Source organism: Diospyros lotus, chromosome 6 (assembly GCF_014633365.1).
Source record: "Diospyros lotus cultivar Yz01 chromosome 6, ASM1463336v1, whole genome shotgun sequence".
Lineage (NCBI taxonomy): Eukaryota > Viridiplantae > Streptophyta > Magnoliopsida > Ericales > Ebenaceae > Diospyros > Diospyros lotus.
In genome coordinates, this window is record NC_068343.1 from 20602485 (window position 1) to 20627776 (window position 25292).

Below are 25292 nucleotides of genomic sequence, written 5' to 3' on the forward strand. Positions count from 1 at the left end.
GGTTTTAATCTCGATTGTGCATTCCACCAGACAGACTTGACACCCTTTCAGTTTTTAATCTCGATTGTGGCCGGACAACTCCGCTTGCCCAACTACTCACGGTGGACAGCAACAGGGGCTCCTTCACATCTGTTAAAAACTCAGTGATTATTTTAACAGCAGGGGGATAATTTACAAAATAGTATAACAAGTGACTATAGGTATTAAATAAGAGCTGATATCTGCTGTTCTATCCTTTGTCTCTTCCGTTGTCTCTCTAATCAAATTAAGCCATCTTATCAAATTAATTCACAATAATATATATTAATAATGCTAAAAAATTCAATGCTCTTCTAAAATTTATTCTACAATTAACAGAAAAAAATTTATTTTTTCCAGATAAAGAAATAATTTTTTTTTTCAGACAAAATACTCACATCTCTGTCTGACTGTAAATATTTGAAAAGATGAATTTTTTCTGTTAATTACAGAATAAATTTTAAAAAAAGAGACAGGAAAATGATCTCACTCCGTTAAATATAGTCCACTTCATGCTTCTAAATTCACGTCAGAAATGCAACCAAATGCATTCTATTATTTTATTGTTGGACACTGAAAACATGGACGCTTGTGTTTATCGGATTCTTTTGTTTCCATCACTTAAATATATAATCCCTCCATTGTACGTTTAATATATAAAGTTTAAAACTACATTATTAAATCAAAATAATAAAAATATATTTAACAGTCCTAATTAACTTATTAAACCTTTTTATTTGGGTTTTTTAAATTACGAACATTCTCATCCTTTTTGTAAAATATATATATTAGACTTCTAATAAATATAGATAGTACTGAGTTTTTTTTTTTTTAATACATTGTAGTAATCTATCATTTGGCATCTTTTCATCATCCTATGTATCATAATTTTTAAAAAATTCATATCAAAGTATCTTTGTAAAAACTCTATCTACTTTGATTATACGTTGTAAGTATATTTACTTTGATTATACGTTGATGAGGAAAAGTTTTATTAGACTTTTATATATAAAATGTGACAAGCATGCGATAATAAAAAATACCAAAAATTTATTTAACTCTTTTTAATATATCATTCCATGTTATTTCGTGTACGAAATATGTTTCGTATGACATGGTTTAATATATAAAAAAATTCATGAGCAAACTCCTCTACTGCACAATGAAATCGCAGGAATGAAACAGCTTTCGGCTCTGTGCATATTCTTGCATTGTAAATCGCAGGAATGAAACAGCTTAAAATTGACATCATTCACTGTTGATCGATCTTATCTAGGCTTCAGCTTTCTTTTCTCTTTTATCACATAGGACTAGTTGAATCACATATTGCTGCTTCGATCGAACACCCTCATCAGTTGCTACTGATCGAAGAGTGATATATCAAACCATATATATATAGATGAATCCAGCTATGGGATGGTCATGGGGAATAGCTCTGGCAGTGGCAGTGCTTGCACTAGCTTACCTCCTGCAAGCAGCAGCCTGGCTCAGGCGGAACAAGAAGAACAACAGATTGCCTCCAGGTCCAAAACCTCTCCCAATTCTGGGCCATTTTCACTTGTTGGGGAAGCTTCCACACCAGGATCTGCACCGGCTGGCCAAGAAACACGGCCCCATCATGTACCTGCGCTTCGGCTTCGTCCCCAACATCGTCGTCTCATCTCCAGAAGCCGCCGAGCAGTTCCTCAAGACCCACGACATTGTCTTCGCCAGCAGGCCGCCTCACCAGGCAGCCAAGTACATATCCTACGAGCAAAGGAGCATGTCCTTCGCCCCATACGGCCCCTTTTGGCGAGAAATGCGAAAGCTTTGCACCTTGCAGTTGCTCAGTGCTCACAAGATCGCGTCTTTTAAAGCCGTGAGGAAAGAGGAGCTTGACATTTTGATCGACAAAATCAAGCGGGCAGCTCAGGATCGCATTACAGTCGATCTGAGCTCTAGCCTCTCATCCATGAGTGCGGATATGAGCTGTCGGATGGTGTTCGGGAAGAAGTATGCGGAGGAGGAGTTCGACGAGAAGGGGTTCAAAGCTGTAATTCAAGAGGCAATGAGGTTGGTAGCTCTTCCAAACATTGGTGATTACTATCCCTACATTGGGAAGCTTGATCTGCAAGGACTAAATCGGCGAATGAAGGATGTTAGCAAGGTGTTTGATCGATTCCTTGAGAAGATCATCGACGAGCATGTTCAAGCTGGGAACCAAGGCCAAAACAAGGACTTTGTTAACATCTTGTTAGCCTTCATGGAATCTGATCAAGCCGACATCCGTATTGATCGTTGCCATGTTAAAGCTGTTATGTTGGTAAATTTAACTCACTCGATCTTATTTTTCTGAAGAGATTTCAATTATGGTCTTTTAATATTCTTTTCTATTTAATTTTTTTTTGAGATTTTACCATATATTGAATAAAAGTTGCTAGATTATTTAGTTTGGTCTAGCATGTTAAAAAGAGAGCTTAAATCTACTTATGTGAGATGGAAAACTTTTGTATTTGTTAAAATGCGTAAAATAAGATTGTATTAAGATAAACTTAAAATATTTTTCGAATTATAATATGGAATGGTCAAGATTGAAAAATAAATCAAAATTTTTATTAAATTATTTGTTAATTTTTTAGTGATGTACGACATGTACATTATTTTTTCTTATCTATAAGATTTAAATGCAGATAATTAATACATTAAAAAGAACAAAAGTATAACAAACACTTTAAAAAAAACAAAAGTTTAGAATATTTTTAATATATTATTTTTTTTAATTTATATCTTGATTAACAAATACTAACTAAGTGTATATAGGTTGATAGGCTTTTTATGTAGCTTTATTTTTATTTTTTTTTAAAAATATTTTTATAATTTGAACTTGACCATTAATTAGTTATAAAAGAGTAATCTTATTATGTTATCTGCGATATTAACTTGGTAAAATTCCAACAAAGCTTAACCGAAAGCTTCAAATGCAGGCAACATATCGCTTTCAAATTTACATTATTATACATGAGAGATTTGCAGGATATGCTTGCTGCCTCCATCGACACTTCCGCAACCGCAATTGATTGGACCCTGTCTGAGCTTCTGAGGCATCCACGAGTGATGAACAAAGTCCAAGATGAGCTTCAACAAGTGGTAGGCATGGAGGGGATGGTGGAAGAAACTGACTTAGACAAGCTGGAGTACTTGGAAATGGTGGTGAAGGAAGCCTTTAGGTTGCATCCGGTGGCACCGTTGTTGCTCCCCCATGAAGCTACCCAAGATTGCATCGTGAATGGCTACCATATACCGCGTAAAGCTCGACTTACCATCAACGCATGGGCCATTAGCAGAGACCCAAATGTGTGGACTGATCCGGAGAAGTTTGTCCCGGAGAGATTTGAAGGGAGCACGATCGATCTGCGGGGCCGTGATTTCCAGTTGCTTCCGTTTGGAGCTGGCCGGAGAGGCTGCCCGGGGCTGCAATTGGGCCTACTGATGGTGAAACTGGTGGTAGCGCAGTTGATACATTGCTTCAAGTGGGAGCTGCCAGATGATATGTTGCCTACGGATTTGGACATGAGTGAGGAGTTTAGTCTGGTTACTACTAGAACTAGACATGGCCACGGTTCATGAACCGCCGGTTCCGGTTCATGAACCGCCGGTTCTGGTTCAAGAAATCTTTGAACCTGAACCGAACCGCCCAATGGCGGTTTGGGACGGTTCGGTTCCGGTGCCGGTTCGGTCAACGGTTTGGACCGGTTCGGTCAACGGTTTGAGCCGGTTCGGTCAACGGTTCCGGTTCCGGTTCAAACCGAATTTTTTTAATTTTTTTTAAATATTGTTGTATTCAATTTTGGTCCTTGTTCCGTTGTTCGGTTCGGTTTGGTTTCGATTTTTAATTGTTAAATGTAATTGTAAATATAAATATTCTCAACCATATTTTTAATAAAAAAACACTACTAAAAATTGAAGAAATATAAGTAATAATTTCATTAAAAATAATTAAAACAACTAAACAAGTATGTAATATAAGTAATTAATTTTTACAAATGTGAAAAATAAAAAATAAAAAATAGAATTAGACTTAATTTCATTAAAAAATAATTACAACAAAAATGTAATACAAGTAATTAATTTTTACAAATGTGAAAAAAAATAAAATATGGACTTGGATCCTACGCATCTTCATTGGAGTCGGAAGTCGCCGTTGTTGAACCATCATTAACCCATTCGTCAGATGATGATGAATGGATAAGTTCTTCTTGACGTCGCATGTTAGCTCTTTCCCAATCATCGAGGCAAACTTGAGCTTCCAATGATTCTGGAGCCAATCTTGATCTTCTTTCGTCCAAAATGTTGCCTCCACTACTGAATGTTTGTTCAACGGCTACAGTTGAAGCTGGAACTGCAAGAAGTTGACTTGCAATAATTGCAAGAGTTGGAAATGTCTCCTTGTGCCTTTTCCACCACTCCAAAATTTCAAAATTTAAACCTGTATCATCACCAAACTCAAAAACTGTGGTTAGATAAGTTTCGAGCTCCGAATGTGAGCTCGATCTAGGTTTTTTCCTCCTTTGATCTAAAAATTTATGACCCCATTTCATTGGTTGGGAGGAAGAGGAATGCGGAGCCATGGATGGAAATGATTCTTCACTACTAGGAGCAATAACATATGCTTCATATAATTGATTGCATAAAGTTCTAACCTTAGAAATTATAATATTCACATCAATTTCTTCATTATTTTCTAATCCTAACAACGAATAATAGTTAGACAAACACTCAATTAAACCATCAAATTTACACCTAGGATCAAATACCATAGTAACAAGAAAAATTTCAGGAATAAATTGATAATAACGTAACCATTTTTCTCTCATTTCTAAAACAGCATGACAAATTTCTTCAACATTAATTCCTTCCATTAATACACCGGCCACATTCATTGCTTCTATTAAAAATTGATGTGAAGTTGGTTTATAAACACTACTAAGTGTATGAGTAGCATCATTAAAAATTCGTAAAATATTCAAAATTGAACTACAAACATTCCACATAGTTGGAAAAATAGGATATTGTGGAATATAATTTGCTGCAAAAGAACACAATAAATCTTTATATTCAAAAGATTGATTAAGTAATTTAAAAGTTGAGTTCCAACGAGTAGGGATATCTTTTGAAAAACGTTTTGGGGTTTGACCATTGGAGGTGCAAAAATGTGCCCATGCTTTTGCAGTTCGAGGGTGTACCCAAATATAAGAAATAACATTTCTAATTGGATCTAAATAAGAATTAAGTGACTTAATACCATCTTGAACACATAAATTTAAAACATGACATGCACGTCTAACATGAAAAAATCTTCCACCAAAATTTGGTTGGCAAATTCTTTTCAATTCATTAATAAAAGCAGTATTAGCCGATGCATTATCAAAAGAAATTGAAAAAATTCTATTAACTAATCTATATTCTTGTAAAATTTGTTGAATTAATCTACAAATATTTTCAGCATTATGACTTTCATCAAAACATCGATACGCAAGAATTCTTTTTTGTAAAACATAATTTTCATCAACCCAATGACAAGTAATACCCATATATGAATGAGTTTGCCAATGATCACTCCAAATATCACTACAAATAGAAACATTAATATTATTGTTTTGAAAATATGTTATCAATTCAATTTTTGAGTTTTTAAACAATTTTAACAAATTCCTTTTCAAAGTATTTCTAGGAATTGATTTAAAACTAGGATTAACAAAGTTTTGACAAAATCGAGTAAAACCTAATTTTTCACCAAAACTAAAAGATAAATGATCAATTGCTACCATTTCAGCTAAACCAGACCTACAATTAGCTTCATTATAATGAAATAATTGAGGAGAGTTTGAAGAGGTAGCAAACCCGGATATTTGTGTTTGATCGCGGCTCAATCCAACCTTGAGCGGGTGCTTTGTTTGCAAATGTCGGGCGAAAGTACCATATCCACCTCCTTGCTTGAATTTGTATACTTGATTACAATAATTACAAGATACATCAAATTTACCATCTCCTTTTGGTGTTTTCTTGAAATGAATATTAAAAATATCAAAAGTAGAAATTTTTCCACCTCCCTTTTGTTGAGTTTCACTCTCTTGTATTTGAAAATTTTGAGCTTCAAACTCAACATTTTCAACATTTCTACCTTCACTTGCCATTTTTTTGAAAAAAGTATGATAATAAAAAAATATAATAATGATAAAATAATATAGTAACAAGTAATAAATAATTAACAATATAATTGAATAAATTGATAAATAACAAAATGAGAAGATTGAAGAAATTGAAATTAAAATATTAAATGAGAGACAAAATTGAGAGAATAATAGCTTGAGACTTGAGAGAGAGAGAGAGAGAGAGAGAGAGAAAGTGTGAAAAATGAGTGGGGGAGGGAGGGGTATATATAGATAGGAATTATAAAATTTAAAAAAAAAAAAAAAAAGTTGGGGGGGGTCCAACGGTCCAATCCAATTTGGACCGTTGGGGGGGGGGAGGGGAGGGGGGTCCAACGGTCCAATTTGGACCGTTGGGGGGGGGGAGGGGGGGGTGCACCGTGCGCGGCCGCACGCGCACGGGGGGGGGGGGGGGGAGGGGGGCCGGTTCCGCGGAACCGGAACCGGCGGTTCCGGTTCAGCGGAACTGGCGGTTCCGGTTCCGCGGAACCGGCGGTTCCGGTTCTCCGGAACCTTGAACCGGAACCGGACCGAATTTCGCCGGTTCGGTCCGGTTCCGGTTCGGCCGGTTCCGGGTCCGGTTCCGGCCGGTCCGGTTCCGGTTCGAACCGCCGGTCCGGTTCAATTTTGGCCATGTCTAACTAGAACTAAGCATCTCCTGGCTATTCCCGCTTATCGCCTTTCCAAATAATGGATCAAGTTCCACTTAACTAGGTTTATTTGTCAGCTAGTTTTCGAGTTTTTATAATGTTAAAACTCCTTTGTACTTATGGTCATGTGTAATTTATTTTCCTGTATTTTTGATTATACCAAAAAATATAAAACTAAAAAAAGAAGCCTTCCTGCGTGAAAAATTCTTCTTCTCTACGCTTCTTGTTCAACAATCTCTCTCTCTCTCTTCCAAGCACACTTTTGTAACTGTTTGATCTTAGATTCGATTGCATTTTCACCGTAAAAATAATCCCGATCTACAATGAGGTAAGTCTTTTAGTTTGATTAGTGTTATTTTTAGCATAGATGTATGCTATATATACGTATATATGTGTGGGTTGGGTTTGATCGGATGCTATATATACATAGATCTATAGAGATTCGGTCCTTAAATCTTGTTGGTTTTTGGGTATGTTGGTCGATAGAAGTAAAAGTGTTGGGTAATTGCCTCTGATTGTCGGAAACCACCAGCCACGATGGCCAGTGGCAACCGCCAATGTTTTTTTCAATTTTGGTCGAAAATAAAAATAAAAAATGTTTGCAAGTAAAAGATTTTTTCTTATAACTTATTACAAATAGAAGATGGGGGTAAGGGTGGGGGTAATGGTAGTTATAACTTTATGCTTAGCTTTGTTTTTTTTGTAGCTTGCAAATAAAAGTAAAAAATGTTTGTCAGAAGAATTTTTTCAAAATATATATGTTATTTACTTTAGGTGGTGTTTTTTTTTGTTCCCTAATAAGACCCAAGACAATGACAATTTTTTAGGTGGTTCTTCATAGGCTTCGGCCCGGGATTGAAGGACCCAAGACCGTTACCATCCTCTTTTGGCAGCCCATTTTAGAAGTCGGGCCACAAGCCCATTCCCCATTTCAGAGGAGATATGAGCCACAACCTATTTGCTCAAATAGGGGTGAAGCCCACTCAAGCTTAGCCCACATTTTAGCCCTCATATAAAAGAGCCTTTGGCTCTCCATTCGATGTCTCTATCCTATCCTCTATTCGAGCGAACCCTAGTTCTCTCTCTCTCTCTCTTGTTTCCTTTTCGTGGCCGATTGATTCATCGCTTCGGTTCTTGTTTATCCGATAACGATGAAGGCATTCTTGCCTTCTGTGGATGCTGTTTCCTTTCATGTATTTAGCCACCTTTCCTTTTGTGAGGAAGGCGGTCCCTTTGATGTCGCTGGAAGCACCTTATTTATTCAGATATGGGTTCTTCTTTTGGGATAAGTCTTTCTCCTTAGTTTGAGCCTTGATCTCGTTGTCTTTGTGACCGATCTAATCTACCTACTTTGTATGTGGCTGTGATCGTTTGAGGGAGAGAGGGTTTACTTTGCTGGTTTGGCTGAGAGGTGTTGGGACTTTTCTGGGCTTACGGTTTGAGAGCTTCGTTTGTGGCTTGTGATTCCTATTCATTGGTATTACCAAGAGTGGTAACTGGTCTTTCAGATCTGAGTCTTGAACGGTTAAAATAGGGAGTTTGTAATTTGTTTTCTTTACGTTCTTGTTTTGATCTATAGTTGATTCATTCTATTGTACTAACCTTCTCTGTTTTGAAAAGATTTTCCGCAACAGGTGTCAATCGAGCAATTTTCAGAATTTACTCTAGCTAGGTCAAAAAGTGAAATTTACTTTCTTTTATCTAGTTTTTTCTTGATGAGATTATCTTTACCCTATACCTGGTGGTATATTTTGCTAAAGTTGAAGGGAAATTCTTACAACAGGTCCTCTCATCATATATGTTATTTAAACATTGACCATTTCTGGAGTTTAACATATTAATTACTAGGAGAATTGTTGCAAGGATATATATATTGCTGTGTGCTAGAGAAGTTATTGAGATGAAAAACAGGAGAATTTTGAATGGTGGAACATCACTTTATACCCGTAGAGGTATATACCCCCAAAAAATAAAGTATTTATTTATTTATTTTTTGACAAGACTCAATATATTGAACCCAAAAAAATAAAAATAAAAAGATTAAATTACATATATATAAAGGCAGAATCCCCAAAGGTTTGTTTTTCTAATATAAATTTGCTGGTTAGGCTTTACCTTGCTCTAATATTTTTACTTAATCCTCTAAAGAAAAAGAATAAAATTGCTGATAAAAAGAAATTCTGTCTCAACTATATATATCAAAGTGCAGCTCCTTATATTTTTTATATAAATAATAAATTAATTAATTTGGTGCCATTTGCCTTCTCTCTCTCAAAAAAAAAAAAAAAAAAAGTAAGAGATGATATGTATAGTTAATCCTCTCTGCATAACTAAATGTTTCATGCATGCGTAGGCAATGGATTCATTGCCAACTTGTATAAAGAGGTTTCCAGCTAGCTAGCAACTTATATTTTGTTTGTTTGTGAATTGATTAAATAAAAGCTCAAACCTAACAAACTAAAAATCAAAAAAATCAAATTGGACATGCCAAAAAGTGAGAAAAAAAATTGAACCCGATTGAAAAAAGTGAAAAATAACTGAAAAACCAAAAAAAAATTGAAAATTGAAAAAACCAACCAAATTGAAAACCAAACAAACGGAAAATATTTGAAAAAACAAAAAAAAAAAAAAAAAAAACCTAGAAAAAACCAAAATAACCCGTTTATGATTAAATATAGAACTTGTATAATAATTATTACTATTATAATATATATAGTTATAAGTTTCAATCTGAACTCTTTAATAATTAACATGATCATAATTCATAAATAAAGATAATTAATTAAAATTTTAACTAAACATGTTTATTTTAAACATGCTGATTTTAATTGAGAGATTCTTCTCAATTTATAATAATTTAGAGAAAATCTTTTTACTTAGAATTATATCTCCTTGTTAGATAATATTTGATGCGAACTTGTTACAGACCATGGACGTACGTGAGCAACGGGCATGGATATAACAGATTGGCACCTAATCGTCAAGGACTAACAAATGAGTACTTATGTGGCGTTGAGAGTTCCATACATTATGTATGTGCTCAGCCATAGTTCACGCGAGATGATGAGACCATATATACAGTGTTCGTGTGTTAAGTGTATACGTTGCATCTTTATCAGAATGATGTGACGTTGATGTAGGAAATTCTTAAATGTGAATGATGTGACGTTGCATCTTTATCAGAAGGTATTCATGGCCCATTGCTATTATTGGGCATGCCATGGGGAAGAGAAGCCTCCCATGGAATCCCAGGTGCGAACAGAGGTAGCACAAAATGAAGCGCATTGGGTTTACGAGGATAATCCAAATGCATCTGATGCAATGGTGATGGATGGTACGAGTTATTCTATTAGAGCCCATCTTTTGAAGAACGAATAAGAAGAGTCCAATGTAGATGTTCAAAGCTTTTATGAAATGTTAGAAAATACAAGTACACCTACATATGATGGTTGCATTATTCACACCGAACTTTCTATAACAGTGAGGATGCTTAGCATTAAGGCTAATTTCAACTTGCCTAAGCAATGCCATAATGATTATAGGTGCAACTAATAAATGCGTTGATGTCAGAAGGCAACCGGATGCCCAATGACTTTTACTAGACAAAGAAGATGGTTTCTAGGCTAGGCCTTGGGTACCAGAAGATTGATTGCTGTGTTAATATGTGTATGCTTTATTTCAAGGATGATGTTGATGAAACAGAGTGCAAGTTTTGTCATGCCTGACGATATATATATAACTTGTAAGGTAGGACCTAGGAGGCGTAAGGAAGTTCCAATTAAATGAATGTGGTATTTACCTATAACACCAAAGCTCCAGAGGCTTTAGTTGTTAAACACAACTACTAGGGAGATGAGATGGTACTATGAAAACCCACGGGAGCTAGGTGTGTTATCCCATCCATTCAATGGAGAAGCATGGAAGCACTTTGATAATGTTTATCCTAATTTTGCTTGTGAACCACACAATGTCGGGTTTGGCTTGTGGGTAGATGGCTTTACACCGTATGGTCAATTTGGCAAAACATATTCATGTTGGCCTGTGATTGTCACTCTTTATAATCTTCCTCCATGGATGTGCATGCGACAAGAGTATTTGTTTCTTACAATAATCATCCCTGGTCCTCACAATCCGAAATCCAAAATAGATGTGTTCCTACAACCTCTCATAGACGAGTTGAAAATGTTATGGGATATTTGTGGAACCCTTACCCTTATACCCCTATTGTGTAGAAGAAATAAAAAACAAAGAAGAATCACTCATTCCACCATGCATGCACCTCTACAACTAAACGTACACCTGTACATAACTAACAACGGAAGCACCTGGCCTGACATCCATGTACATAATAGTCACATATACCTGAACATGAATTTGATAACAAAGGCATAAACCACCACCTGGGAATGCATACAAAAGATGACCAACCCTCAGGGTTGCATGGTTTTTATATATAGACTAAGGGTAAAACCAAAAGATAAAACCACCTTGATTACATAAAAGATCACAAAGCCTCAAGTTAAGACCAGCTAGTACTGCCCTGTACACCATCTATTAGGATAGGTCAAAAACTACTAGGCTCGCCCCCAACCTTGTCCTTGCCCTTATCTGAAATGAAGAGAAACAAGAGTGAGTCACAAGACTTAGAAAGCATAATTAAAAGAAAAACTAACGAGTGTATGGAACTAAAGAACAACTTGCACCCCATGTACAACATCCATGTATCATTTAATGCAGGATAGGTAATAATGGCATAATGAAGATATGCACATACCTAATCTTGGGGCCCACCTAAGACACAATGGCACCTAAGTCCATGCCACAAACCTGTTGTTGCCCTGAAGGCCAACATGTAACACCCTGCCTTGCCGAGCGTGTTACTATAAGGGTATTTTCGGGAATCTTTTTTTTTATAACATCATCACGCTCGGTGCTTCATGAACAACCTTCACATGCACACACAAGATCCCGAAAACCCCAGTCTTGCCCGTTTAACTAACAAAATCAATAATCTTAACAACTAAACAAGAGATATCATAATGCAGCGGATACATTAACATCAAACACCGTAATTCTTACATAGCATTTCCATAACGAAATACATAATACAGATAACCAAATGATAACAATGTTATCGTACAACTATTTATACACACGCTAGAATAAATACCAAAACCCCAAAATTTACAACGACTATCAAACTAAGCATCGTTGACCTTCAACCGGCCATGTCCTTGCCCTCGCAGCAGTCCCTGATTGGAACATTGAACATTCCAGGGGCATAACCCAAGTTAGATGACAAAACATCTAAGTGACGGCATGAAACAGTTTACATGATGCATGAACAAATATACGAGCATGGCATACACAGACAAAACGACATGCAAACACGTCTATCTTGAGAAATCTCCCTGACATACTCAACTTCCCGTGGAAAACACCTTCCACACACTGTTGGGGTTGACCTTGCTGCGACATACTTAATCTCTCGAGTGCCCTACCGTGTCACTCGTTCACCAAGATTAACCTTATCCCATTCTCAAGAAGACCCCATCTCGTCCCATACGGACCCAATAACAACACGAACAATCAATACCCCGATGATATGAAAATCACACGCCATGCACCGACTCTTTTGCAAGTAAAAACAGTTGATACAATATACCACATGATCAATATGCAAATGATGACATATATACATGAATAAAAATGCATAAGCATAGCATCCCGAGTTCTGGTCTCGAGTGCCCTACCGTGTCACTCGTTCACCTGAACTCACTACACTCACACCAAGACATATCCAAAACAAAAGTAAAACTAGAGTCAGACCACTCACCTCGAACATATTCGGATCACCTCAATCCTCGTTCATTACCTCGGTTTGCATGTTGAATCCCAAATACTTGAACTTATGCTCAACCTCGAGCCACAATATTCCCTAAACACCATATTAAATTAAGGAAACATTAAAATCTATTTTCCTTAATTTTTCCATAATCTCCTCTATTTTCTCCCATTTTTCATCTTGATAATTCCAAAATAATTATTTCCTCGAACATTTTTCCCAATTTTTCCACATGATAAATCCTAAAATAAATCAATAAAAATACTGGAAAAAGAATTACCAAAATGCCCCTTCGCACGCGCCTTCACGCGCCGGCGTGTGAGTGCAAACAATGTGTGGCACGTGCAGCTCACTTGCCACCATCTTCTACAAAATTTCGGCTGCCAACGGGTGCTCCGATGACCACGAAAAAGGTACCACCTTGAAGCCCATGAGGAATCGATCCATGTGGTACCAGTTTTAGGCCGAAAGGCCACCGGAAAACGGCCGAAAATGGCAATTGCAGGCGGCTCGCGGTGGTCCGCCACCCGACTTCGGCCAAGCCTCAATCGGCCATTAAACTCACTCGAAAACCCACTAAAAACTCCAGAATGACTCTCCTGAATGCAAGGATCTAAAGCCCCTTAACCATTCCCTCAAAATCATCCAAAAACGAGGTCGATTTCATGCTTCAAAAATCAAAACCCTTGGCCCTTTTATACCCGAAAAACTGACCCTCTTCCGGCCAATCACTGGCCATGGCTTGGTCACCAAGCATCCTCACGCCGGCTACCACCTCCCCTAGGTCGCCCTTGGCCGTCCCATCGTCGGATTCGGCCCCCCCACGTGCGAAGATTTGCGGCGACTGATTTCCCTTCACTGTGTTCACATTATAACTTTGTTTTATTGCACTTTCACCCCCTAGATTCTTCCAATATCATTTATGCTCTTTTCTTTGAGCCCCCAAACTATCCAAAACCACTATTAAAGTCCACAAGTTTAGTACATCTTATTTGACCTTCGAAACTTTCAAAAAATTACCATTTTGACCTCCCTGAGGCAAATTTAGAAAATTGCATTTAGGCCCGATTGATCATCTTTGACCTTAAATCCATTCGATTTAACCCAAAATCGCTTAAGGGTTGTTCTACACATTTAATACTAGTCCTTGACGCGCTTTGTTGACCTTTTGGACATCTCCTACGTCGATTCGATTTTCTCAGCTCGGTCAACAGCTGTACCGAAAACTGTTCCCAATCTAATTTCTTTCATCACTAAAAATCATAATTTAAATCACTCGTTGATACTATACCATTTTCCTTAATCATCTAGGGTCTGGGGTACTCCCTCTGACTAATTCGGTTGTCCAGAGCTGCGTTAGTGTACCCTAAAACCTTATTCTTTTGATAATTCCAATTATATCCTTCATCAAATACCATTTATACCCTTAATAATTTCTCGGGTATTACACAACATAACCTACAACCTACCTTAGATAACCCCGAGTGGGTGTGACGACACCCGAAATGGCTCGTTAAACTCGCTTCGTCTGTGAACATAACCCTGGCGCGGAAACCCCCGTCATTGAAACAGTTGTGTTTTCAATACCGACACTAAGAATCATACAAATGCACATATACAATGCAATGGCATAATGAGCATAAACATGATACATAGCCCCCATAAAACCATGAATCAAGCCACGCTCGCCCATAAAGGAAATCACATTCCATGCAATGCCTATGTCTAGCTACTCAAGGTATCAAAAATAATCTAATATGTCCGTGCCTAAGCACACAAGTCATGTGAGTCCTATTTATGCATCATCCTAGTCCTTGCTTTCAATCGGCATGCATGGGAAATTAATTAAGTAGTATAATGGCTACCACAAGTAAACTAGTACCAACAGGGTCTAACTTCATTCCACAAAGGAATTGGAGAGGAAACTATCTCTCCATGACCACATGAACAACAAGGCCCAAAATAACCTAATACAAACATTAAAAGTATATGTTTTACTTAATTTATTTTCCTTTTGGACAGGTTCTAACAAGAGTAAGAGAAGTTGTTAACTTGAAGTCTAGTAGGAAGGATAGCACCAAAGCCAACCATACAAGAAGGAAATCAAGACAACCTTACACTAGCAAGTCCATTAGTTGAACATCAATAAGAAGAAGACCTAAGGCTTCCTTTCACCATGTATAAACAATTTTCTCACCAAACAAAAAGTGGTTCAAGAGCTTCTCAAAGGAATAGTTCCTCCAACAGTTTATCTTTCCAATTTAACATGCAACACACCCAATCACAAACATGATAAGGGAAAAATCGAACGCTTTCCTAGGTATACTTGAGAGTCAAATAAAATAGGAACGAAAAAAGAAGGAAAGGGCTTGCATTTGGGTAAGAGCTTGCCTGAAACAGTGAAGAAATCAACCCTAGAAGCTACCAAGTTTCCTTCATCTTCTTCCTTTGCCCCTCTTCCTCTCGGCCAAACACACTAACCTCCTTATTCTTGCACTCTCCCTTAGCATATATATATATATATATATGAGGACTAGAAGCTAGTGGATGAGGATGCATGGAAAAATCGGGTGGAAGTCGTCCACCACTGCCTGAAAGTGGAAGCTATCCGGATGTGAGGCAAGGTATTTGGACGTATATAGCATCAAACTAAGGCATATCCGAATACTCCTTGCAAGGCATCCGAATATAATAAAGAAGAAGACCCTAACTCATTTGAATATCTTCCTAGGCACTCGAATACAAGAGAGAGAGATTCTCCAACACATCCGGATAACACCTAAGCCATTCAGATACCTTTTATTTAAACATGAGGTATTCGAATAGCCCATTGGCCTATCTAAATACCTTTCCAAAACTAAGGGTATCCGAATGTCTTCTTGAGCCATCTAGACATCCCTAAAAAAACCAAGTCCCTATTCAAATATCCCATCAAATATTTGAATATATCAAGCTTAGCTCAAACACTTAATTAATGTCATTATCCTAGCATCTCACCACCAAAAACAACATACTACACATCAAGGCTAACCAACTCAACCTCAAGGCATGATAAGAACATTACATAACTAAATTCAGGTCATTACAATATTGGCGTGCCAACATACGATATTTCACTCAAACAAAACTTCCAGATACAGGCTGCACTAATGTGGACTATTAATGACTTTCCCGCATATGGCATGCTATCAGGTTCAATGACAGCGGGCAAGTTAGCATGCCCATTTGCATGAACCAAGACATCCTTCTTTGACTATCATCGAATGTTTTTGCCCATGAATAACCTATTCCAAAGGAACCAAGATGCTTTCATTAAAAATAAGGTTGAGAAGGGTGGGTCTCCACCACGATTGAGTGGTGATGACATATGGGGTCAAGTTTGGGCATTGCTAGAAATAACTGAAACAGGTCCAATTCACACACAAAGTGATGGGTGTCGAATCCAACAAATAATAAATTCTTGCTCTTAAAAAATGCAAATTGTGATAGTAATGAGCAAGGTCGTATCCATAGGGATTGGTTAGATCTATTCCTTTGAAAAATTAAAATAAATAGAAGAAACAATTGGGGGGTTTTAATTTTGAAATTTAAACAATTAAAAACAGAATATTATTCTAAATTATTAAGGCAAATCAGAATGTAAAAAGATTAAAGTAATCAATAGAAACGCTTCCTGTAGAAGGGATTTATCTACCAATGGTTATGACACTGATCATTGATGCCAAAGTCACTAATTTTCCTTGAATACTTGGCCTTAGAAAGAACAACAAGCTTTGTTCATTCAATGTTTCCCTTACTTCTTAGTTAATTAAAACAAACTCTTCAATTATCTCTTACGTTCAAACAACCCTAGAACAAACTCTCTAGAATTTAATTCAAATGTAGCATTAAACTTTATGGAAACAAGACCAAATTCGAACAATAAACATACAAGCTCGGTTTATTTAATTTAGCACATGTACTCCCTAGGAATTGAATGAAAACTTGTCCATAAACATAAACCCTAGTTGCTACTTATGCAAGAAAGACCAAACAATTATGGATTTGGTATTCAAGCTAGCAATTGATCATGCATCAAGAATTGAATAGCGACCGTCTACGCAATCAAAACACACAATCATAAAAATTAAAACTAGAAGATACATGAATATTCAAGAGAAAATCATATGGAAAATAATCTTAGAAAGATCTCACAGTGTTCTTCACCATAGCTTCAAAATATCCTTCTACCAAAAACCAAAGTTTAGCCACACATAATGAGAGAAAGAACAAAAAAACAAGAGAATTTATGAAAAGGATGCTTCCTCCTCCTCTTGGATGTGCTCCTCTGCCTCTTTTTCTTCCTAGACGTTCCTTCTTCTCGAGCTTGGATCAAGACCTTAAATAGCCCCTAACAAAGAATCCAAATCAACCAAAGAATTAGGGCTTCCTAGACTCCCATAATTTATGAGCCCATTTTGGGCTATATAAAAAGCTTTTTAAGCTTTTGCCCCTCTTAAGAATTATAGCTCAGAATGTTTAGATTAATTTAGGATTTTGAAACACTCTATTTGGACATCATAAGTTCAAGTTATGTCATTTTAAAGATTCAGTGTTTGTGTAGAATTTTAATCCGATTAGGATTTGGCCTAGCTTTTCGATCCTAATGTTGAAGTAATGTTTGGAGGCCCAAACGAAGACGGATTTGGACAAATAATACCATTATGGAAATCCCAAGAAGTCCTCTACAAAAGCTCTAAGGACTTCATTCATGTTCTTGAACTGTAACATGGTCAAAAATTTGTAAGAAGCCCAAAAGGTCAAAATATTAAAAAGCTAAGATTTTCTAAGTAAAAACCCAATTTATACTAACATATCAAAAATTGCCTTAACCATAAAAATAAGCATAAATCAGCACAATAAGACATAAAGCTCACCCAAAAGACCATATGTAAGGGAAATAAATATATGAAATTATACACTAATCAAATTCCCCCTACTTAGCTTTTGCTTGCCCTCAAGCAAAACTAGGCGTACAACAAAATCAAGAATTCCCGAACTCGTAAAATCTCGACCCATGACATCATATTTACTACAAACCAAGAACTTAGGAGACATGTCATGACAAGCTAAAAATCACAAGACAACATAACTTATTCTATCATGGAAATCTTATCCAAAAGTGAGCATAATAAGATCCGTTAAAAACTTTTCCACAAATTTAAAAATCAGAATTTTCAAAACACAACTCCTTCTCATGCAATTCTCAATTGAATATAAACTCATAAGTAAAAGGAAAACACTGTTGAGTTCTAACCTAGTCAAGAGGGGGGGTGAATTGACACCTTTTAAAAACTTTAATGCAAAACTTATGCACGTATATATATGAGAAAACAAATTTAATATAAACCAAAATTGTAGTTGAGAGTACGGGAGCACTTAAATACTAGATGGATAATATGATATCCGCCAGCTGTGCTAGTATGTGCTTAGATCCAATATACTCTTCAAATTACAACTTGGTGAAAAACATGTGATTTGAATGCACACAATAACAAGACTTTAAATAAACCAAATGGAATATTGAATGAGTACAAAGAATGATCAATTAAAGAAAATCAGAATATAATAGCCAACAAGAATGTAGGCCTTAGGATTTGGCCACACAAAAACAAAAACAAACAAGTATAATCAAGCAAGAATAAGTAAAGAGTGAAGAGAAGAAGGACACAGAGATTTATAGTGGTTCGGCCCTTATGGCTTACATCCACTACCTAAGGATTCCCTTCCTTAGGATTTTCAATCAAATCCACTATATGAAACTTTTCTTACAACCACCAAAGCCTTCACTTGGCTTCACCACCACCAAACTATTTCTGGAGTCTCACACTCACTAGTTTGGATTTTGTACGCTCTTTACAAGATAGTAGAGATTGAAAAATAGGGTTCTCTCAAAAATAATACAATGAAGTGTAGAGAACTCTCTTAGTTTTCTCTCAAGAAGATAGAGGAAAAGAAAGACTAAGAGAGAATGAAAATCTTGGCCAATGATGTAGAGAATAATAGGGCTTCAAAAAGTTGTTCCAAAGACTTCAAGAGATCCTTTTATACAGTGTTAGAGTTGGCTTTCCTTGATTAATCTCAGCCCTCCATGTGTCAAGTCTTCAAGCCAATCTTAGCCCTTCGTTTTGAATTTTTGATTTACCTTCCATAATCAGCTAACTTGATTGATCTTCAAGACCTTTGACTTTTGTAGATCTCCAATCAGCCTTGAATGAGAAAATCAATTCCAATAATGCATGGCTGATTTCAAGGATTAAAAATATCATCCAAACCCTTCATAATTCTTGCAAAATCGAAATTAAATAACAAATGATCAATTCTGACTTCTAGTTGATCTTCAAACTCCTTTGATTGTGCAATTGGCCCCTTAGCTTCCATAACAAGCATAGCTAATTTGAAATTTGAATTTAAACCTCCAAATGGTGTAAAATCCTTCCAAATATTCTCAGATAATGAAGCAAATTTGTCCAATAATGAAGATATCAATTATAACTTCAAAGGCCCTTAATTGATCAAGTTTCCATACTAAAAAATGTTGACAACAAGAAGAGAATCAATTTGTGTAGCTGAATATATGCAAGATATCCTTAGAATATTCTCCCATAATGAAGATATCAATTAGCTATAATGAGGATATCAATTAGTCATAATGAGTAGGATAATTGATTCCGTGATTTGAGTAGAGGATCCTTTTAATGAGATAGAATCAGCAATAAAGGAAAGTAATATCAATCAAGGTTTAACTTTCAAACCTTAATTTCCTCCATTAATGTTGAATAATAGGGCTGAATCTTTAACTTCTCCATTTGAATGCAATTCAAAAATTCTTCCATATTTAACTAAGTAAAGAAGCTTCTAAGAACCTTTAAATTTACTCCATGATTCTCTTACCATATTTAGACCAACGAGAAGATGTAACCTTGATGAGTGTGCTCCACGTGGCTGCCACGTCATCAAAATGCCACATTAACAATGCCATGTCGCCAAGTTACATATATGGCAACTCCATATAGTGGACTACTCCAATCTCCTCAAAAACTTCCATATATATCTTTTGAAACTTCCCATATATGAACAAGGATTCAATATATCTTCTAGACTTTCCATTCTAAGAAGAACTTTCCATTCATAGCTCAAATACTTAAATTTCTAGAAAGCTCTCTAAAAACTTGTTTCCATATATAATGAAATCTCTATATAAGTATAAGAGGTTTCCATATATAACCTGTGTCATGAAATCACTAAAGAATAGCTTTGTAAGCCTTATGAAGGCTTCATGCTTTGTTAAAACATAAAATATAAATTCACATTCACACATGCCAATCATCAATCATCAAAATCTACACTCAACAAACACTACCAAACTAAAGAGAACTAAGCACACTCACATCATGTTTGCATATCCATGCACACTTCTTATTCAAATTCATAAACTTTGCAACTAACATAAGTGTTTCATGCTTAACCAAACCTAAAATCATCCCCTCGTCTCCTACTACAAACAAGGTAGCAAACGAGTTTTTTTTTTTGGCAAATAAACAAGTGCATTTTATGCTCCATCTCGTTCATATTCGCCTTATTATTATTATTATTATTATTATTATTATTATTATTATTTTACAAATAAATGAGTGCATTTTATGCTCCATGTAACACCCCGCCTTCTCAGGGCGTTAGGTAAAGTAAGATTCAGGGGATATATTTTTTTTTTCAATGAAAACTCAACACAAAAATCGTTCCCCGAAGATCCAGTTACACCATCTCAGTATATCAACTTAGAACCACTAATAAACTAAGACATGTAAATCACCTCCAATGCGGAAGCTAGATCGAAATCTTAATAGATCATAACCGAAACCACTTTATTCATAATATAAAGTCAAACCAACACTTACATGACGTCATCAAAATAAACAATATAATTGAAAGCGACATATTATAAGCTATCCACTAATTGTCATCACTCCTCGGCAATTCCTTTTCCCTTCACCTGGAACGTTTGAATATTCTAGGGACAAAGTCCATATTAAATGATGAATCATCTAAGTGAGAGTTCAAAAACACGTTTTTATGAATGTATGCAAGATATGAAATAAACCAACACAACCCGGCAAACCCTTGCCCAAGAGAATCCCACAGCGCTTAATCCTACCATGGGGAAAGAGAAATCTCTCTAAAAGCCATGCCACCATACTGACACATCGACACGACGAGGTTCTAGCTTAAGAGGGGCAAGGTCAACGCATCTTCCCAACATCTCGGGAACAATCGTTACCAACTCCCGGCCTAGAAAGGTCACATCAACGCAGGAACCTGGCTCGCCACATTTACGTCAACGATTATGTTCCCACTCAGAAGCATCCAGGAACCACTACCCAATCCCAACTCAAAATCTCATATGGATCACCTCGTTATCCTAGTGTAACTTCCCTGACCAAACAGGCCGGCATGGAAACCAAGGCGACTATCCCGACATGCACACCAGCACAAGATACCCCTATTATTCCGTCACACCCTTGGAGAATTATGGCTACACTATCCAGATAACATTTTAGGCTGACATTTCATATGAACCACACAAAAATGCATGACTATACCACATTTCACAACTCAATGCATCATATAAATAACATTTTATAAAATGTAATGTACCAGTACAAAATGTTTAGAGACGAACCTCCCTCATAAAACCAACCGTCACCGGTTACCGTTTTCATGTAACAAAACCATTTTGCATGAAATCACAACACATTTTAAGTATCACAAACGCCAAGTTTTTAGGGTAGAAATACCCACAATAAATCAAGTTTTGGGGGAAAACACTCACTAACCAAAACATTTATAATAAACTAAAAATCAAGTTTTTTGGTAAAACACTCACCTTGAATATAATTCAGAATGTCTCAAAATTTACCCAACCTCAACTCTGGTGTCAAGCTTTTAAATGCTAAACTCTAAACACCAACACGTTCCTTGAACTTCAAATAAATTTCTATTTTTTTTTAAAAAACTTTTTACTAATTTTCTCCATTTTCTTTCCTTTCTTTTGCTCTTCTTTTCTCTTCTCCTCCTCCTCCTCCTCTGCTCTCTCTCGATTTCGCTCACTCGGCCAAGCTCTTTCTGCCTCTCCTTTTCCCCCTTTTTCCAATTACCCTCCTTATATATACACTTAATACTTGGGCTCCACATCTATACTATATAATCATACTTGGCTGAAGATTGGCCATCACACACCTAAATGCATATAATATATATATTATAAAGTTTATCTCTTAGTTTATTAAAGAAATCTCTGTAACTTGGCCACCATTCTTATATATATTATATTATATTTTCTGCATGCTTCCTTTCACTTCAACTCAACATGGGCACCATGCAGCTTCTTTAAATTCAATTTAAAATTTGCTTCATTGGAAGCTTCCAATGTGCACACCCACAGATTGCTTAATTGCTCTCATATATATATATATAATTTATTATATTATATATTAAAATCATAGAAATTAGATATAAATCCCTCAATTAATTCTAAATCCCAGTTTGAGCATTTCACAATTACAATTACACCCTCAGACGTAAATTTCATTCAGATTCAAATACTGAAAATCCATAATTAATAATTCCAAGATTACTCGATAAAGACGATTTTGCCTCTGTGCCCTCACAAGACCTTTGCTTCATCCCGAAACTACTTTAGGGTTGTTCCTTACAAAAAATTAGAGCCCATTCGGGGTTCCGTTGACTTTTTGGAAGTCCCATACGACGATTCAGTTTTTTTTAGCCCGATCCACAGCTGTATCGAAAACTGTTCCCGATTCAGTTTCTTTTGACACCTAAAATTATGTCTCGAATTACTCGTCGATACTATTCCATTTTCCTTAAATATCTAGGGTCCGAGGCACTTCCTGCGATCGATTCGATCACACAAAATTGTGATAGTGTACCCTATAGCCATATTCTTCCAAAAATTCCACTTATATCCCTCGTAAAATCTCATTTATATTCTCAAGAATTTCTCGGGTATTACACTCCATCTCGTTCATATTCCCCTTATTTACTTAAACCTTACTTAGGACTAGAAGTAGAGGGAACAAGCTCAAGAATGGTACAACCTTCACTACTCATGCCAATCACACATCATCCACAAAATTTTTTAAGACATATGTACTTCAATGTTACCATGATACAAATGTGCATAACCCAATTTAATGAGATATTGCTCAACTTTAACTCAAGAATCACGCCGAAAGATAAATGACACAAGAATTAACATGTTTCCATAAAAACAACAAAATTGAAGGGTACCAAATTTGCATACTCACTCTTAAACTCGATCAACCATGATAAAATCCACTTATGAAGCAAGTTATCTCAACTAAAACATGCTTGAATCCTCATTCTTAATCAATCACAACTTATAGCAAATATGACCTCCAAATTCTCGGGAGGGAGAATTATCCAAGACACACAAAACACACTAAAAATGACACATGAAAATTAAAAAGAACACCCATGAAAATGAAACCTAAGTCCTCCCCCCACACTAAAACCTTACATTATCCCTAATGTAAGCTTGTCATGTAAAGAAGAGTAAAACTAAACACACATGGGTTAAAAATACACAAAGAAGAAAGGAAAATGATAGAGAACAAATATGATCATGGTTCTTAAACCACACTTGGGTTGCCTCCCAAGAAGCACATTTAGTTAACGTCATTTTCCTGATGTTACAGCTTTCCTCAATCTATGTAAACTGGATCTCTAAATTGCACTTCATCTGTAGTTTGCTTCTGAAAGACTTCATGAAATGGCTTAAGCCTATGCCCATTGACCTTGAACACCTTATTAGTTCCTAGGCTTCATACCTTAACTGCACCATAAGAAAATACATTAGTAACTTCAAATGGACCAATCCAATGAGAATGCAACTTACTTGGCATTAATTTGAGTCTCAAATTGTAAAGTAAAACTTTTTTTCCAAAAACAAATTGCTTTCCAGTAACCATTCTATCTTGAAATTCCTTTGTCTTATCCTCAATCTTGTCCTTTGTCTTTACCTTTGTCTTGCCCTTATGTCTCAACTCAAAAGTCTCCTATGCAAAAACATTAACCACATCAATAGAAAATGCAAATTGAATATCATTAGGGTACCTCGTGTCATCAAATATATTAAATTTCACAATCTCCCCATCGAACCCCATGGTAAGGGTACCATCGTGAACATCAATCTTTGTCCTTGTTTTTAGAAAGGGTCTTCCTAACAAAATTGGAGCAGGATTTGGAGAAGCATCGTCCTTCATGTTCAGAATGTAAAAATTAGCAGGAAAAATCAGCTCATTAACCTACACCAAAACATCCTCAACTACCCCTTTAGGGTATGCATTAGAACCGTCATCTAGTTGAATTATTACACCCGTTTGTTTCAATGGACCAAATTTCAAAGATTCATATATTGAATATGGCATGACATTTATGGATGCTCCTAAATCTAACATGGCACGTTTAATCTTAGAATTACAAATCACACATGGAATAGTAAATATACCTGGATCCTTACATTTTGGGAGTAACTTACGTTGAATTATTACTGATGCATTCTCTCCCACACTTATCTTTTGATCACCTCTCAACCTTCTCTTCGTAGTACACAGTTCCTTAAGAAATTTTGCGTACCTTGGGACTTGCTTAATGGCATTCAATAAAGGAATGTTCACTTCTACCTTTCAAAAAGTCTCCAAGATGTCCTTTTCTTGATCTTCCTTTTTAGATTTAGATAACCTGCTAGGAAAAGGGAGAGGAATAGGTTTATCAGAATTATACATAATTGTTCAAGAGATTACCTTAGAAGAGATTGTCGCCTCATTTTTTGTCTCCTCTTTTTGAGTCTTCTTGGCTGAATCTGTAGGATTTTGAACAAGGGTGTCAATTTCTTTTCCACTTCGTAGTGTAATGGCACTTTCATTTTCTCGAGGATTTACAACTATTTGGGAAGGCAATTTCCCAGAACCTTGAGATTCTAGCCTGCTCATTGATGTTGCTAGTTAACTAATTTGATTCTCAAATTTCTTGATGCTTGTTCTTGTCTCCTGTTGAAATTGTTGTGTGTTAGTCGCAAGTGATTTAATAATTTCTTCTAAAGACATATTTGAACTTGAAGAAAGTTGTTGTGGTAGAATATGTGGTCTAGGCTGGTAATGTTGGAATTGTGGTCTTGCTCCATAACTGAAGTTGGGATGATCCCTCCACCCTGGATTGTAGGTATTTGAATAAGGATCATACTTCATTTGTGGTGGGCCTGGGAATACCCCAACTGCATTGGCATGCTCTAAAGAATCTTCTTAAAGTGCGGGACACATATTAGTTTGATGACCAGTAGTAACACAAATACCACAAGCTTTCACATGTTGCAAATTTCCTACAACCAATTGTTGAACAAGAGAAGTTAGATTGGATATTTAATTTTCAATGGAAAATATACTTACCTCAATCACCCTTCTCAAAGGGGTGTCCTGTCTGAATCCAAACTGCTGTGAGTTAGTAGCCATGATG

At 36.2% G+C, this 25292-nt stretch overlaps 1 protein-coding gene across 1 annotated transcript in view; it reads left to right on the plus strand.

The window, feature by feature from the left end:
* The first annotated feature begins 1202 nt into the window (after window positions 1-1202).
* LOC127803927 (cytochrome P450 71AU50-like) overlaps window positions 1203-25292 on the plus strand; it is a 174801-nt gene continuing 150711 nt past the window's right edge. The window contains exons 1-2 of the mRNA XM_052340573.1: window positions 1203-2320; window positions 3031-3224. Of these exons, the coding sequence (XP_052196533.1) occupies window positions 1418-2320; window positions 3031-3224 (1097 nt within the window). The 5' untranslated portion in view covers window positions 1203-1417. The remainder of the gene's footprint in view (window positions 2321-3030; window positions 3225-25292) is intronic.